Raw genomic sequence first — 16,647 nt, 5'->3', positions numbered from 1 at the left:
AGGCCAGCTCCCTCTGCTCTGGCACCGGGCCCCACGGCAGTGACAGCCGAGGTGGTTTCTGATGGCTGTGCCTTTTAAAACAGGGGGCTCTTACCCTCTGTGGGCTGGGGAAGCCCTGGAGACATGATAAAAGCTGTGGAGCCACTTCCAGGAAGATGCACAGATGTGTGGCCATTCCACAAATGTCAGGTTCAAGTTTAGATCCTGTGGCCTGTCCAGGCTAAGGAGAGACCCTTCCCTTGTGAAATTCTGCGGGCATGAATATGTGTCCACACTTGCACCCAGTGTGGACAGCAGGTGCTATCTCCTTTGCCCTGGCTGGGGTCCACTGTTAACAAGCGTGTCTGCGTGAGCCCAGTCCCCATGGAGGTGGCAGGGGGTGGCCTTGCAGAGCTTCGGCCATGCCTGTGTTGTCAAACGCAGCCTTGCTCGAGGGCCCACCGCCCTAGGTTGCGCCTTCCCCTCTCCCTGCGGGGGCGTCTCACCGGCCTTTCCCTTGCAGAATACCTTCCGGACGCCCGTCTACACCACCTCCATGAGAAGGAACGCCATGGGAGTTGGCTTGGTCTTTGAAGCTGATCTCTTTACCACGAAGCACATTTCCCACTGGGTGCTCCAAGGGGTGTGCCTCACCCTCAACTCTGACTAACCGCCCGGCCAAGAAAGCTGGAGAACGCGTCCTGAGTCTGGCTGGTGGCGGATGATCCGGGGACTGGAGGAGGACGGTGACGTCTGCTGTTGTTTCCTGTGGCCTCTCAACGGGAAGGTGGGGATTGACAACGATCTTCCTTATATTGGAAATAAGTTATTTAACTCTTTCCATATAAATTAACCCAAATGGTTTTTTTAACTATTTTGTTTTCAGGAATCTATATATTTAAAAAGTAAATACTGGAGAGCATTTCAAGATGTGTTGTTTTCTTTGCATTCTCAGAGGAAACACTTGATTAAGCAGAATGCCTGGCACGGCACTGGCCCGAGTGAGAGTCCTAATGTAAATTTCTGAAGGGCTGTTTGACAACCCAGGTCTGTTTCAGCAGATGCTCCTTCTTGGCAAGAGCTGTCCCCTCAAAGCGCGGAGGCTGCTGGGGGTGGGATTTCACGCAGAGCCCCGCCCCCCAGCTGGTGGCATGCTGGGCTGATGGTGCCAGGCACAGAGCAGAGGTGGCCGGACTCACCCACAGTCACTTCTCCCCATTCTAGAAATCTCTGGCCCCAGCTCCTTTGGCTCTGACCTGCCAGGGTGCCAGTGTGGCTGCTGAGCTTGGGTTTAATTCCTACCTGAGTGTCTGTGGGGTCGGGCACAGGCTTGGAACCTCTGGAACCAGCGGCCACTGGACACCCCGTCCCTCTGTGTACTGAGAGGCCGGCCGGCGGTGAGGAGTGGCTGGGCTGAGGACAGACGGGTGGAATGTTCCAAGGAATAGCTCTGGGCAGTGAGAGGGTGGTAGTTACCGCTGGGGGCCTGCTATTTCCCCCCCTCCCACAATCTCCTTCCAGCCCTCCCTCAGGTGGTTTAATAAAAGACACAAAAAACAGAAAGAAGGCAGGTTTAGAAAATAAAATTTGTTGGGATCTTAAACATTTTGGATAAACCTAACGAAAAAATATGAACACACATTCAGGCTGCGGTGCTATGAGGAGCAACGTCATCTTATTTAGTTCCTTGAGCTACACACATACAGCTGCTCGGTGATGGGCGCCGCCCTGGGGAAGGTCTGGCGGGAGGTTACGGGGTCTCCAGGAGGGAGCAGGGGCTGCTTCGGACAGGCTGCCCTGGAGCCCAGGGGGAAGGTCAAGGTTGATACCTGTTGCTCAGACTTCATAATTAGGCGAGAGGCTATCTGATGTCACGAACGTCGAGTGGCGACACAGCCCGAGGCCAGTGCTTGGCCGCAAGCGCGCTCCCCTTACACGGAGTGGGGTTAGAAGCAAGCGATCGGCACGCAGGCGTTTGGCCACGGCAGTTGGTAAATACGTGTTCTGCAGCAGGGACTCGGTCATATTTTGGTGTAAGAGGGCAAGAGGAGGAGAACTGGTGGACAGGTCTGAAAAAAATTTGGCATGCACGGGATTCAAAATAAAGTGTGGATGAGTTTTTCCTAGTAGTGCTCACAGTGCGTGGCCAGCGCGGGCCGGCGGCTCACACAGTTCTGTCCGTGCCCGGCTGCTTCCTCGCCGCCTTACCTCCATTCACCTGGTCGACCGCCAGCGTCTCCACCTCGGGCTGCGCCTGCGGCGGGGCCACGTGGTGGATGCGGTGGGCCACCCCCACGTGGGCCTTGTGCTGCTTGTCGCGGGCCGGGCTGTGCTGCTCGCTGGAGCCGCGCTCGGAGGCGATGGGCGGGATGACGAGAGGCCGCTCCTTGAGGTGGACCTCGGTGGACTCCCGGGCCAGCAGGAACGGGGTGGGGTCGGGCATGGCGTCCACCGGTTCCCGCAGGAGGAGTTTCCGGCTCTCAGCCCCGAACCTGTAGACCTCTTCAAATTCGGGGTGCAGCGGCGCCGAGAGGCTCTTTTTCATGCGGCGGCGCGGCGTCTCGGGCAGCTTGTCTTTGGGGGGTGCCGGCTTGTAGCTGGCCAGCACGGGGCTCCCCGACGGGCTGCCGTCCGAGGTCCCGCTGGAGCTCATGAGCTTCTTCTTGGTGGCGTGCAGCTGCGCCGTCAGGTAGGCGATGGTGCCCGCGCGCTGCTCCAGCTCGCCCGACAGCAGGCTCAGCTTGTGGCTCTTGACCTTCAGCTCCTCCAGGTACTTGCGCTCCCGCTCGCGCAGGGTGTTCTCCAGCACCGCGACCATCGCGTGCTTCTGCTCCAGCTCCCGCAGCAGCTCCGCGTTCTCCTCCTCCTGGGCCTTCAGCTGCGCCTCCAGCTCCTCACACCTCTGCTGCAGCTCGCTGCTTCTGGAAGACCCCTCTCCTACAAGAAAAAGCCGAGACAGCAAGTGAAGGACCTGCCAGACTGAGGCGGTGCCGTGAGGCCCGGGGCAGGCGAGGGGCGAGGCCGGGAGGGCGGGGGTTGCCAGGCCTGTTCCCGCGCCCGCAGCCCTCGCTTACTGCAGGAGACCGTGTCTCCACACTGTAAAAACGCTCAAGTTCGAGCCGCAGTCTCGGAGTGTTAGACCTCCCCACGTACTTAGGATTGAACTGGCCCCAAGTCCCCATGTCTGCTCAGGTGGGGGTTACCAAACGCCTGCTACAGTCAAAGCACTGTTTTAAAACTCAAATGTAAAAGAATTCTCCACATCTAAAGCACAAAAACTCTGCAGCCAAGAGGAGAAGGAAGGTCCAGCTATTCCTTTGGTCTCCTCTCACTGCCTCTCATCCGCTCTCGCTCCTGCTCAGACAGTGAGGCGTCCCGGGCCCTGCGCCCACCCCGACACCAGGGGCTGCTGCCTGCTCCTGCCGTCCCTGTGTGCCTGCCCTCGCCCCACCTACAGCACACGGCAGCCACCCCACCACCTCCGCTGCTGCAGTGCCCTGCAGGCCTTGTCCCCAGCTGCCTGCACTTGGCACCCTTGGCTCTGGACCCGGTGCCACCAGCCTGCTTGTCCTCACTGCCTGGCTGGCCTTCCTCCTCACCTGGCCCCCAGGAAGTCCTTTCCAGACTCTTCCTTGCTGACATGCAACTCACCTTGAGTGTCCACTCCCCTGTCAGTGTCTCCCAGAGATGCCAGACACGTCCCTCAAATCTAGACAGCCGCTCCTCTTCCCACATCTCCGTCTTCCCAGCCAGACCGAACCTAGATGTTCCACAGCCACCCCTAGCCCTTCCCTCCCCAGCTCTGCTTGTGCCTGTCAGCTCTCGGCGGACTCATCCCTGCGCCTGCTTCCTGGCCACGCTCCGGCCCCTCTGGTCTTCCCTCCAGCTCCATCGAGCAGTTTGCAAGCTTGGTCACTCTCTAGATGTTCCACTCCCGTTCACAGATGGCTCCTCACTGCCGGATAGAATCCAAACTGCCCGACGGCCTCCAGTTCCTCAGTGTGTCCCGTGTTACCTGCTCCCACACCAACCGCACCCCCGCCGCCCGGGCCTGCCCTCTTGTTCTGTCGTTAGTGTAACTTCTGTCCCCGACCTAATCCCAGATGTTTCCGATATCCTTGGACAAAACCATCCAGGGTCCGTGCTGGATGTCCCTCCTGAGCCTCTGTCTCTCCTGGCATTTCCCACTGCCTGAGCTGCAGCTTCTGCAGCACATTCTGTCCGCCAGACCGGGAGCTTCTCCAGGCCCTGCAGCTGAGCAGACCTGTTTGGTGCAGGGCGCGTGCACGTGGCAAGCTCACCACAGGTGAGTCACGCACCGGTGCTCCTCGACGTACGATGCGGTTGTGTCAAGACACACCCTATGGAAGTTGAAATACCATTAAGTGAAAAGTGTATTGTCAATATTTTCGACTGATGATGGGTTTGTCCAGACACAGCCCCACCGTAAGGCGAGGAGCACACTGAATACGTACCACTCCATTATGTTGAGAAATCAGAAGTTGAACCATTGCAAGTTAGTAACCGTTTGCATTTCTAAAAACCACGTCCGTGTGTGTGTGCGTGCTTAATGTCAGCAATGACCTCCCTGGAAAGGATGTCTGCAATACTATTTTTCATAAGGCTTTTTTCCCCCCAAAACAAAAATGGATTCTGAAACAGTTTCAGAGGCAAAAAGAGTGACAGAGAGACAAACACATGATTCTAAAGCCCCCTGTGAGACCCAGGAGCCTGGCCACCCTGGCTCGGGCACACCATCTCTTCCCCTGAGGCCTGGGGGGCAACATCTGAGTCTGACACAGGACCCTCGAGCTCAGGTGGAGGATGGTCTGCGACCTCCGGCCTCCGACCATATGCCCAGCCAGACGTGAACATCTGGGCTTTTTCTCCCCCCAGCAGTGCTGTGCAGGGCTGACATTTGGAACGCTTGAGAACCAGGCTCTCCCTGCGCTTTGCTCGTGTCCTGGGAAGGGCAGACGAGGGGCAGTGCATGAAGGCGGAAGGCCCGCTGGTCAGGCGGGACTCGCATTTGTGGGCTGTCAGATGACCCAAGTTCAGAGATGTCAAAGAACTTGCCAAAAGCCACACAGCCACTCCCAGTCAGAGCAGAGTCCGAATCCAGGGCTCACTTAATGTCGAGTAGCAGGTGTTCTTTTTGGCCGTCCCTTACCATCCTAGCTGTGCTTTCTCCGCCCAGGGTGGCCTTGGCTCTGGACTGATGCTTGTTGGCCCCGACTGAACGGGTGTTACTAGGGCAAGGAGCTGGTGCTGCTCTGTCCCCAGACTCTGGAGAGCTGCTCTCTGGTGACTGTCCTTCCTGTAAATAAGCACCTCCTGTTCTGCCAATTTTCCACTTTTTATAGGAAGCTCCACTCCACCTCTTCCTCTACACACCCACCCTTTCTAGAAATTCCGTTCTCCCCCCATCAAAGCTGTACGTACACTGAGCTGATGGCAGCAACTGCTCTGTCACTGAAGGCAGTATGTCCCTGCCTGCCTGAGCACTACAGCACTGCAGCCTTTTTTGAGAAGACGGGGTCTCGTTCTGTTGCCCCGGCTGGAGTGCAGTGGTGTGATCACAGCCCACGGCAGCCTCAAACTCCTGGGCTCCAGTGATCCTCCCTCCTCAGCCACCTGAGTAGCTGGGGCTACAGGCGTGCACCACGACACCCAGCTAATTTTTTAATTTTTTGTAGAGACAGTATCTTGCTATGTTGCTCAGGCTGGTCTTGAACTCCTGGCCTCAAGTGATCCTCCCATCTCGGCCTCCCAAAGTGCTGGGATTATAGGAGTGAGCCACTGCGTCCGGCCTACAGCACTTTTTAAACATACAGATTCCCAGGTTCCCTCCCAGACTTTTGGAATCCAGGAGTCTGTACTTCTGACCTGTATCCTACAGCGGCTTAGGATGGGGCAAGTTTGGGGCGCACCAGTGTAAAGCGATGACTTTCACCACCGGGGAGGGCAGACGCCCCACCAGAACCGCCCGAGGGGCTTTCGCTGCCTCAGCACTGAGATGCACCCTGCAAACTGCCACCTTCGGGACCTGCTGCTGCTGAGAGGACCACAGCAGGTGGGCGGGTGGCCTTGGGACTCAGGGTTGAGAAGCGCAACTGGAGAAGCCAAAGGGCAGGAACTACTTTTGCAGATTAGCCTGGGCCAAGAGGGACGGGAGTGAGGACATCCTGGTCTCCATGACAGATAGCTCCTTTCGAGGCTTTGGTTTTGGCAGGGGTGGAGGCTGGGGCCCCCGACTCCAGGTTGAAATCTCCTCCTAGATTCCTGGAGGCCCAGGTCCTGGCCTCAGGGGCTGCAGGACAGGACCATGGTGGTCTTCCTGTACATGGGACTCCTGAGCGTGGCTCCTGTCCCAAGGCCCGAGAAGTCTGACTGTGCCTTCTCTACCACACGCAGACAAGATGTCTTGGCTCCTGAAAGGAGCACTTAGGAGACTGTAATATGAGTAACACAAATGGAAAACTCAGTGCCCAGTAATACACCAGGACTCTGGAAATAGTCCATGTCTTTTACAAGGAATTGGACACTCTCGTGAATAATAACTGCCCTTGTGAAGCCTATTTAGAAAGACGCATCTTGCCCCAGACGCGCACTCGGCATCCTCTACCTCTGCACCCTGTCCTGGGGAGCCCCCTATCCGCGACAGGCACAGAGGACCCCGGGAAGGCCCAGGTTCCTGTCTCGCCAACCCCGGCTACCATCAGGCTAACACGCTTTGCGGTTCCCTGATGTTCTAGAGGATTCTGGTTGGGGGAAGTATTTCTGGGACTGCAGTCCAGAGAAAGATGGTCAGCGATCCTCTGGGGGCCGCCTAGTATTGTCACTCACCCAGCCGATGTTTAGAGAGCACCTGTGCTCCCCAGGCCCCTTGCTAAGCTGCAGGGACGGGGGTGGGGAGGGGCGTTCTGCCCAGCACTGCTGCTCCTTTTCCACCTTCTGCGTTTAAATCACATCTGTTTATGTCCCCATTACACGAGAAGCACATATTCGTTGTGGAGAAGTCAGAAAATCCGAAAAGCGTGTAACAGACATTCCAAAGACATGTATCAATCAAAAGAAAATACAATCACTCATCCCCCTGCCCACTGATAACCACTTCTAACACTGAGGGCTCCAAACATCCTTCTCGTCTGTTCTTAGTGAGCTCTTGCCACATATGAACCCTCACAGCAAATGTGTTTTCTTGTAAGTGTGTAACTAGTGAAAACAAATGGTACCAACAGAAACCACAAAAGGAAACGATACTGTGATTAACTTTTGGGGAGGAGTTCTTACCTGTCTGTTCGGAACTTTTGACTGTCAGTTCATATGTCAAATCTAAAAAGGAAATTTCACACATTAGTGCTGTTACGGTACATTTCAAGACCTTCATCAGCTCTGAGAATGCAGAACCAATTCCCATGATTAGGTAGCAAGTCGTGCCCAGACAGGGCAGGGTTTGGCAGCCCCAGAAGCAAGCATGAGAACAGCAGAAGATATCAGTGGCCACTGTCCTTACTGGGGTTAAGAGGGGACCCTCCTTTCCCCCAAGAGTCCCCATCCCCTTTCCCCCCAAACACATATCCCAACAATCCAAAATTAGTGAGCAGCTTGCTCTGTATACTACATCTTGGTTATCCTTTCCAAAATGCATTGTACATTCTAACCATTGTATTTTAATCCTTTAAGTCCTCAGTATGCCAGGAAGAGGCTCTGCAGCCCTGGCTCAGAGCGTTTCCATTATGCAACACGTTCACGTGGACTCCTGCGAGGACGGGGAGCTGGCGAGAGCTGGCCTGGCCGGCTTCTCATCTAGCCACCGTGTCCTGATGACAGGCTCCGCCGTGCCACAGCTGTCCGTCTGTCTGCAGCCCTGGCCCCCGACCCCAGGATACCTGTGCAGTGTTGCTGCAGGCGCCGGATCTCGGCGTGCAGCCCCTTGAGTGTGCTGGCGTGCTCCCGCTGAAGGAACAAGAGGTTCTTCTGCGCACTGTGCAACTGGTTCTCCAGGTTTGTGGCTGCCATGCTGACATCCAGGTGACCTGTGGAAACACAGACCCTGGTTGCTGTCCCTCACAATGAAGGTCCCAGGGTGGTCAGCTGGAAGAGGGAGCTGTCCCCTGCCTGCCCTCCTGGGCTCTGGATGCGGAGGGCTGCCCTCCGGCAGGAGAGAGCAGAAGGAAACCAGTAGAGCCTGGAGGGCGAGGACCTTGGGGGTCTACATTCCTGTCACCGCAGTGAGGCCCAAGCGCAGGGACAGAAGCCTCTGCTTCCTGAGCACCTTAGTGTGTGCACCAGTACCACACCTGGCACATGAGTGAGCTGTGTCCAGTAGAGTCCAAAGTTATTTTACTTGCTCATGAGGAAACAGGTTAAGAGGTGGGGGGGGGTCACACTACCAGTAAGTATGGAGCAGGGGTTCAAATCTGGGGCCCCCAATTCCAAATCCTCTCCTTGCCATACGCCGCCTGAACTCACCAGACTCTGACTGACCAAAACTACCCCTGAAAGATCCCCTGACGAGGGAGGCGATGACTGCTTCCTCACAGGAGAACTGGCACCCGGGAAGTGGGCTGAAGCCCCCCTGAGTGTCTGGAGCAGGCCAGAGCAGGAACAGGGGGCGGGGGAAGCCCCCACACTTCACAGGGTGCAGAGGAGCCCCAAATCTTTCTTGGGAACGTCCTGAGAACACGGGTTACGGGGCCACGTGGTGGCTGCAGGAGTCTGGGATCCGTCCCCAATCCTTCCGCCCCACACCCCACCCTGGCTTCCATCATCCAGTGCTCGCCCAGGGCCTCAGGTTCTCTGCCTTTACTGTAACCCGAGAAATGTGGCGAAGTCAATCAGTCTTTCTGGAAAAGCTACCAGAGTAATTCAAGACGCCTTGCACAGCACTGAAAAATACCAAGGATGCAATGCGGACTGTTTATCATTATTCTTGTAAATCCAGAGCCTCAGAGTCCAGTTTCTCTAACCCGCTACGCCCAAGAACCCTCCCTAAAGGAAACACGGCGTGCGGCACGTTTGCAGCATGGCACGATGGGATGATTTTGGAGACAGTGACACACCCAGGCTGTCACCACTTCAAGCAATACTGATCACTCCTCATTATTCGTCAGGCCAGTGACGTATCTGCACACTCGCTCTGGAGCTGGAGACACTTCCTAACTGGAACTTAGGACACACCGTCACTCGCACGAAAGCATCTCCCAAGGTCACTCAGAGGGAGAGGACACAGGATGCCAGGGGAGCCTGAAAGGAGGAAATAGAATGAGACAAAGCTCGAGAAGGGGAGTGAAAAATGTCACACCCTAAAGAGGACATTTCAGTCGGGGGGGGAAAGTGACAAGAGAAAGCAGTGACTACCAGGAAACCGTTCAGTCTTGGTGGGAGCGTTCACTGCTGTACCTCGCCGCAGGCAGAACTCGGCAAAGCCTATCAGAAGCCTCAGAACTGATGTCTCTCTGAATTAGCAATTTTGTGTCTAGGAATCTGCCAAAGAGAAACTCGTACTTTTGTGTGTGAAGAGGCGGCAGAGAGAATGGTCATTCCGGTGCAGCCTGCAGTCGGAAAAGCCTGGAAACAGACTCAGAACCTAACAACGGAGCCGGTCACATACCCGCGGGGCCCTTGCTCGGCCTGTCTCCGTGCAACAAAGGGCCGACTCTGGCCTGCAGCCCGCCTGGCTCCCAGCTAGCGATGGTGCCCGACCTCGGTGCCCATCCCGCAGGCCCTTCGGGCAGGAGCAAGAAAAGAAGTGTCTGCCTGAAATCATCTCTCTGCTGTAACCACAAACTCCTTGTACAGGCCGTGGGGCCAGACGCTATTAAATATTCTAGATGGAGCCCCCCAGGCCCCGAGCTCCCAGTCCCGTCTGCTCAGCGCGTGGCCGGAACAAAGGAGCCAACTGCGGCCGAGGCAAGTTCGTGAGGGAACCGCGTGGGCTGCGTGTTCACTGGGGAAGGCTCGAGCCCCTCTGACCCTGCCCTTCCCTCACGAAGCGCAATGCGTGGAAGCTCAGCAGCCTCGCGTCAAAGGAAGGAAGAACCCAGGGTGCGGCCTGAGCTTTCGGGGCACGACCCCCGCTGCACTCAGCAGCCCTGAGTCACTCTGGCGCCGGGTCCACCTCTCACCTGGAACGCTGGTCCCGGGATCTGAAGGGGCTTTGGAAGCGGAGCCGAGACGAGCCGCGAGGCCGACACTGTAAAAGGACAGGCTCAAATCTGAGATTCCGTTCGTTAGTGGGAAACGCAGAGCCCACATTTTAGGGCTCTGCCACTGAAGAGAAGGAACAATTTACATTTGGTCCAGAACTTAGCGGGTCGAGGACAGGCCTGGCGCCCCAGCCCCTCCCGAGCGCTCTCCCCAGGTGCGCACCTGGGAGTCACCTGACTCCAGAATTGCCCCCCACTTGTTTCCAATCCATCGAGGTTGCTCAGGGATCCATCTTCAAAACTGGTCTCAAATCCACTCACTTTCCCCAAGGCCACCAGCACCCTCACCCGAAACAGTGCAGACAAACCTCCCTCTGTCCTCACCTGCCTGCTCCGTTCCATTCTCCACACAGACGGAAAAAAAATTGAAGACTCATGCTTAAAAACATTCAACGGTTCCCACTCCTCTGAGAATCGAGTAGGTTCGCCCAGCCCTGAGACCGGTCCTGCCACCCCCAGGGTCCCCGCGGCACCAGCCCTGCTCCCAGTGCCCCAGTGGGCTGTGCTTGTCCCACTGTGGTGCCCTCTCACGGCCCCTCCTCTGCCCAGAACACCCTTCTTGGCCCCGTCTCTTCCGCCGCCCACCTTTCTGTTTACCTTTTGGGTCTCAGCGTACGTTCACTTCCTCCCGGAAGCCCTGGCCCCCCAGGACTAAGCAAGGCTCTGTAAGCCCCATGGCACCTGATGTGCCACGCCCTGTCCCCAGTTTTAGCTAACTGCGTTCGTGTGAGGGTCTCTAAGTGCGAGTCCATCCCCTGCCTCCTCACAGACTCAGGTTTGCCCATCACTGCCCCCCGCCCCGGCACAGTGCCTGGCACGCCAGGGGCCACGGCAAGCACTTGTTAAACGAATGAGCCCAGGTGTCAGTCTCTCAGGGACGCCAAAGGACACAAGACCTTCAGGGCCGAAGAGCCTTTGCTTCCTTGGGCTTCCTACTTAGGCACTTACTTTACAGGCATGCCTTGCTCAAAGAAAACGTGATATACTAAAATATCCTAAAAGTTCAAAGCAATTTCACCCAGCCCCGACAGCACAAAATGACGTCTGTCTACACGTGGAAATAAGTCACTTCCATGGTCTACCACGGGGAGCAGGAGGGGAGTAAAAATGTAACCTCAGTGGCTACCCCATCCCAATCCTAGTGTGGTCTTAAATTTCATTTGTAACAAATTTAAATCTGATTTAAACCAGTATTCATACTCCAACTGCCTTGGTAAATCAGCAACTTTGAATCATAACTACTCTATTTCATTAACCCACCGTGGTAACTACAGAAATAAAAACGTGTCCTTGAAGCTTCCCATCACTGTGGGTACACAGTATGGCTGAGAAGAAATGCAAGGTGAGCAGGGAGAGAGTGATTACATAACGTGCCCAGTGCGCAAGTGAGCTCCGGCGACACCACTGGGAGTCCTGACAGTTGGAGGACAAGGATCTCCCACCTGGTGACATTCACTGTCCATCTCCCCTTCTTCCTCACTCAATGCTGACTTAACTGGCTCCAACGTGGAGATGTCATCCGTGCAGGGCATTCTACAGTTGTTAGGACACACCTGAACAAGACAGGTCCTCCTGGGGCCAAGGAAACAAATCACATCTTCAGATGGCATCCAAATTATTACATTATCTTCTTATCAGCCCAAAAGGGTAACAGTATCACTGGCTTTCTGAGGGCGAAAGAGTTGCTGCACTTTGAAAGACTGTGATGTCCCCAATTTCTATCCTTAGCGGCTGCTGACACGTGATCACTGTGACGATTTAATCCTTCCAGGAGTCTGATGTGAACGAATCTACGGACGCACCCTGTTTAGGCCAAGATGACACTGTGGAGAGATGCAGATAATTCCGAAGAAGAAATGGACTTGGTCCCGAGAGGCCTCATTCAGCATCCGAGACACTCCAGGAATCAGCAACATGCAGGGGCACTCATGGCCGACCCTAAGAGGGTCCGTGATGGATGGAAGCAGAAACGCAGGGCGCCCACCACACATGAATAATGCAGGCCGCTGACCAAAGGCACCCCCCGCCCGAGTCGCGTGTCAGCAGTAATGGAGGGCGACACTCACAGAGCCGTCTTGCAAAACACTGTACTTTCTGTGTCATGAGGGCACACACTACGGATTGTGGCTCTCTGTGCTGCAGCCTTTTGACTTGAGCCAATCCAATTTTGTCTCTAAGCGTTGCTGGGAGCCGTCAGCAATTTTACAGTTATTTGCTCCACCAAAGGCAGCACGGCCTGGACACTGGTCCTCTTCTGCCCTTGGAGACACTGCGCTCGGCTGCACAGAATGGGGTTCCAAGTGACTGTCACGTGCAGGGCCCGCCACAGCAGCAGCCAGAGGGCTAGCCCCACGCTGGTGACACGCACAGCTCCCCTAGTTTCTGTCCCAAAGAACTCCGGCAGAAGCAGCGCACACGGGCGCTGGGAGGGTGAAAGCTGCTGTCCACGTTACCTTCATCATGACTCAAAGGTTAAGCCACACACACATTTTTTCCTGTGGTAAATTCACTAGGTGTTAAATTTCTATTAATTTACTGTTTACAAGTTCAGAAAATTAACATTTGGAAAAGGCTTTCCATTCCAAATTCTACAGAGACAGGCTCTGAAGACCTGGCCGAGACAGCTTCCTGGAGTGGGGTGGAAGCCTGGTGACACTGTCTTTTAAAGGAGGGGCATGGAGAGAGGAAGCGTCCCGACCTCCCTGGGCCTGCTCTCTGGCTGCACGAGGACGATGGCTTCCGTCTCAGTCCCATCCCAATCCAAAAGTGCCGTTCCTGCCTCTCTTCCGGGGCATCGTTACGTCTAAATGACGACATGGTAATTCTGTGTATGGACCATCCCGACTGGCAGGAGCACAAAGTGCTGTCCTGTCACCTAGGTCATGTGCTCTCACAGTGGCTCTGAGGGGAGAGAGGAAAATGTCCCGCTGAAGGGAGAACATACACCACTGAGAACATAAACCATCTGGGCCTCGCAGCTTCTCCCGGCTCCCAGGTTCTGTGGGTGACAATCTTGAGGCCTGGGGTAGATTTAATTTCACGTGGAAATTCAGATGCTTCCCAAGTTGTGTACATCAAATCTCTGATGCTCTGAAACTGCAGAAGAAAAACCAGCAGTCCCTGGCAGGGCAGGAGGCCCTCGGCCCGGGAGGGAGGGCAGAGCACCCCCAGCGCGTCCCAGGGCCACACGCGCCTCCCAACAGCGCTGCTCGAGCGGAGGCAGGCTCCACTGGCCATCTAGACCTCGGGTTAGAAAAGCACACAGTCGAAACCCAGCACAGCAAACAGACGTGCTAATGAGTCTTGCCTGTAACACTGGCAAAGGTTTCCAGGAAGCTGGGCGAGGGTGAGGCATTCTGGGCCTGGCCAGTGCCCTTACAAAGCAGCAAGACCAGCTTAGGAACAAAGAACTAGGTATCCCACCCTGTAGCGTGTGCGTCCCGACTCCCGGGATGCCCACAGATGCCCTGTCCCAGGGCCGGGGCCACACTCACACTCTTCCTCTCCAAGGCCAGGCTGACAGGAGCCCTCTGGGGGCTGAGTCAGCAACAAGGCTGTTCTGGGAAAAAGCAGCACTCAGCCCGGCCACCAGCTGCCAGGCCGCTCTGATGCTTCTGTGGGGAGGAGCCAAAGCCAGACTTATCTTTTCCCCTCTTCTAAATACACCTTTTCCTTTAGTGTCTCTCCTGTGCGCACACATCCAGCTTCCTCTGATCACATCGCACCTCCGATGCTCTTGGAACCGAGCCCACAGCCCTAGAGACCCTGCCAGGTCAGCCTGGCCTCCCCTCCCCATCTCACCCAGTCCCCTCCCCGCTCTGTGCTCACTAACACTGGTGTCCTCTGGATCCTGGCCACGCCCCTCCAACACAGGGCCTTTGCACATCTTGTTCCCTTGTCTGGAACACTCCTGGCAAACCACCTCCCGCCCCCCGGCCTAATTAACTCCCATCCTTCCCGCACATCTGAACTCATGCATTACGTACGTGCTTCAGATAATTTTATACACCTCATAATGGTACTGAGTAGAGAGCTAAACCAGAATTACATTGCATTCATCAAAAAGCACTGCAGCAGCATTGATTTGGACATGACCTCATCCCATAATTTCTCGACATGCCAGAAGCAATATTTTAAAGTATCCCTAAACTACATTTCTTAGACTAAAAAAAATGGAATATCTTTGGTAGTAAAGGGTCTCACCATTTAATAATGAGAAATTTCTTTGTTTCTGAGCAACCCAAAGCAAACCCATCTTTTAGCTGAACACAAAGCCTGTGGAAACAGGGTAATAATTTTAGAATCTGAAAAAATAGCACACCAGTACTCAGGTGGTAGCTGTGAATTAGTTATAACAAGCTATTTTAGATCCTAGTCATGAATAAGTTATAACCCATTCACATTTGGTCCTCTCCTACCCGGGCCGAGGGGAAGAACTGGAGCCCTGCTGCCCCCTCTGTGTGCGTTCGCAGAGGCCCGCCCGACCCGGCTGCCTGGCCCTTAACACAGTGCAGCAACTCAGCGTTTGTACACGAGGACCTCTGAGGGCTTTTTCGGGGGAACTTTCTGTACGCCCTGGTGTCCTATAGCTTAAGCACTGCCATCAAGAAAATGAAGGTTGGCCAGGGAACAAAGGCAGCAATTGTAGTGATTAAATGTAAGAGGAGAATAAACTGAAGCCTAGCAGGGAGGGGGTATTTTCTAAGGAGATTCACGGACTCGGAAAATGTTGAGGGTGAAGAAACCTGCAAAAGCAGCCACCCAACAACCCCTTTGTTTCATGATTAAGAAATCAAGGCCCAAAGCTTTGCTCAGCACAGTGAGATAAAGAGAACAGAGTGGACGGATGCTTGAGGAGTTAGACTGTGTCTGAGGTTACATCTGAATCCTATCTTGTCGCCTAAATCATTGTGATCCCTGACTCATAGGGTTGCTTTACATGCTAAATGCAAGCAGTATGGTATCTGCCATACAGTAAGTGCTCAATACATGTGCGCTGTATTATTTTTATACAAGTATTGGTCAACAGTTGTATAAATATACCTCCAAATTGTTTACTTAGTCCTACTAGCGTATTTCCTGAGCATCATCTAAGTATGGAAATGAGCTGGCAAACGAAGTCCAGCTATTTTCAAAGAGGAAAACATAAAAGCAAATAGAAGCATTTTTCTAGTGGCCTTTATCCTCCATTTTCACTGGAGAGGAGCCATTCAGGGAAGCAAATGAAGAGAGGCAGGCAGAGCAGGGCGCCCTGAGGGACAGTAAAACCTACTTCTTCCTTTGAAACAATCTATAGTACTCTACCAGAGGCTAAAAAAAGGTCCAAGGCTAATTAGGCCATCCACTCTCAATCCAAAATGCCTGCTTTTAAGAAAGGAACCTTATCATCTCTGAAAATGAATACCGATGTTACTTTGAATTCACAATACCCTGGATAAATAAACTATTTTACGCTGTAGGACCCTACGATTCCTACTTGTATATGTATTTAAGAAATTCAACTAGTAAGTGATGCGAAAATCCCAAAAAGATAAGGCAGCAAGAAAAAGGACATCATTTCAAGGAGGGGTAAGCATTCAACAATGACTCCAAGAATAGTCTGGTAAAAAGAGTGGACACCATTACAAAATGGGAACAAAAAATGTTGAAGGCAAAGGTGCAATTATTGTTTAAAGAGACAAAACAATCTTTCTTATTAATCATTCTTAAAGAATTGTTTTTTTTAAACCATAAAAATGGGTGTGGTTAAGAGCTTAGCACCAGAGTCAGAGTCTTGGTTTCCAGTTCTGACTTGGCCACATTCAACTGCAACCTAAGTTCCTTACCTTCCTCTTGTATAACAATAACCATAGTACCTACAAGACATAGTGACTGGGAGGATAAAATGAGATTTTTCAGATAAAACATTTAGAGTATGTCGCATTACTGTAATAAGGTGGTAGATGAACTAAATTTGGACTCATTCAAATGTGAGAACTTTGGATGGAGATGTTTTGTGGGGTTCCCTATTCTCTGGGTAGGCAACAGACATCTTCTTTTAATAGGTAAGTTTCTTTTTTTTTTTTTTTTTTTTTTCATTTGGTTCTTTTTAGTAGAAGAAATTGAGAATACAGCAAGTAGGGAAATCCCACAGTGAATAAACCTTACTAGGTAAGTTTCTAAAAGCTAAAAGGAAAACTCTAATGGAAACAAACAAAAAAGTCTTGTGTTTTGCAAGATAACCACCACACAAAATAATCTGAATGTCAATAAGGGGTGAGCATGACACATCTAAACTATGCAATTAAAAATAATGTACAGTTATTGACAAGGGAAATATGTCTATAAGTTAGCTGTAAAAAAAGTATGTTAAAAGCTATATGCATATCATCACATTTTTGTACATGTAAGTAGAGGAAAAATCTAGAAGGATACATACCAAAGTGTTAAAAGCATTTATCTCTACATGGTAGGACTG

The 16,647-nt window shown here is 53.3% G+C and overlaps 2 protein-coding genes across 4 annotated transcripts in view; one reads left to right on the top strand and one right to left on the bottom strand.

Moving 5' to 3' along the window:
* The window catches only part of DNAH10 (dynein axonemal heavy chain 10), a 108,521-nt gene extending 107,679 nt beyond the window's left edge, over positions 1-842 (top strand). For both annotated transcript variants that reach the window (XM_069497205.1, XM_069497204.1), the window contains one exon: positions 503-842. In XM_069497205.1, coding sequence (XP_069353306.1) covers positions 503-649 — 147 coding nt within the window. In that variant the 3' untranslated portion in view covers positions 650-842. The remainder of the gene's footprint in view (positions 1-502) is intronic.
* A 733-nt stretch (positions 843-1,575) lies between these two features.
* The window catches only part of CCDC92 (coiled-coil domain containing 92), a 28,249-nt gene continuing 13,177 nt past the window's right edge, over positions 1,576-16,647 (bottom strand). The window contains exons 2-5 of one of the 2 annotated variants that reach the window (XM_069497444.1): positions 7,872-8,018; positions 7,273-7,314; positions 2,188-2,916; positions 1,576-2,048 (exon numbers count right to left, since the gene is read on the bottom strand). In XM_069497444.1, the coding sequence (XP_069353545.1) occupies positions 1,816-2,048; positions 2,188-2,916; positions 7,273-7,314; positions 7,872-8,001 (1,134 nt within the window). In that variant the 5' untranslated portion in view covers positions 8,002-8,018 and the 3' untranslated portion in view covers positions 1,576-1,815. Of the gene's footprint in view, positions 2,917-7,272; positions 7,315-7,871; positions 8,019-16,647 lie in introns of both variants that reach the window. The other variant, XM_069497445.1, reaches the window with a different exon arrangement.

The sequence above is a fragment of the Eulemur rufifrons genome, chromosome 21 (assembly GCF_041146395.1).
Source record: "Eulemur rufifrons isolate Redbay chromosome 21, OSU_ERuf_1, whole genome shotgun sequence".
In the NCBI taxonomy this organism is placed as follows: Eukaryota; Metazoa; Chordata; class Mammalia; order Primates; family Lemuridae; genus Eulemur; species Eulemur rufifrons.
Note: the sequence above shows the minus strand (reverse complement) of the source record. Positions and strands in the feature narration are given on the sequence as shown.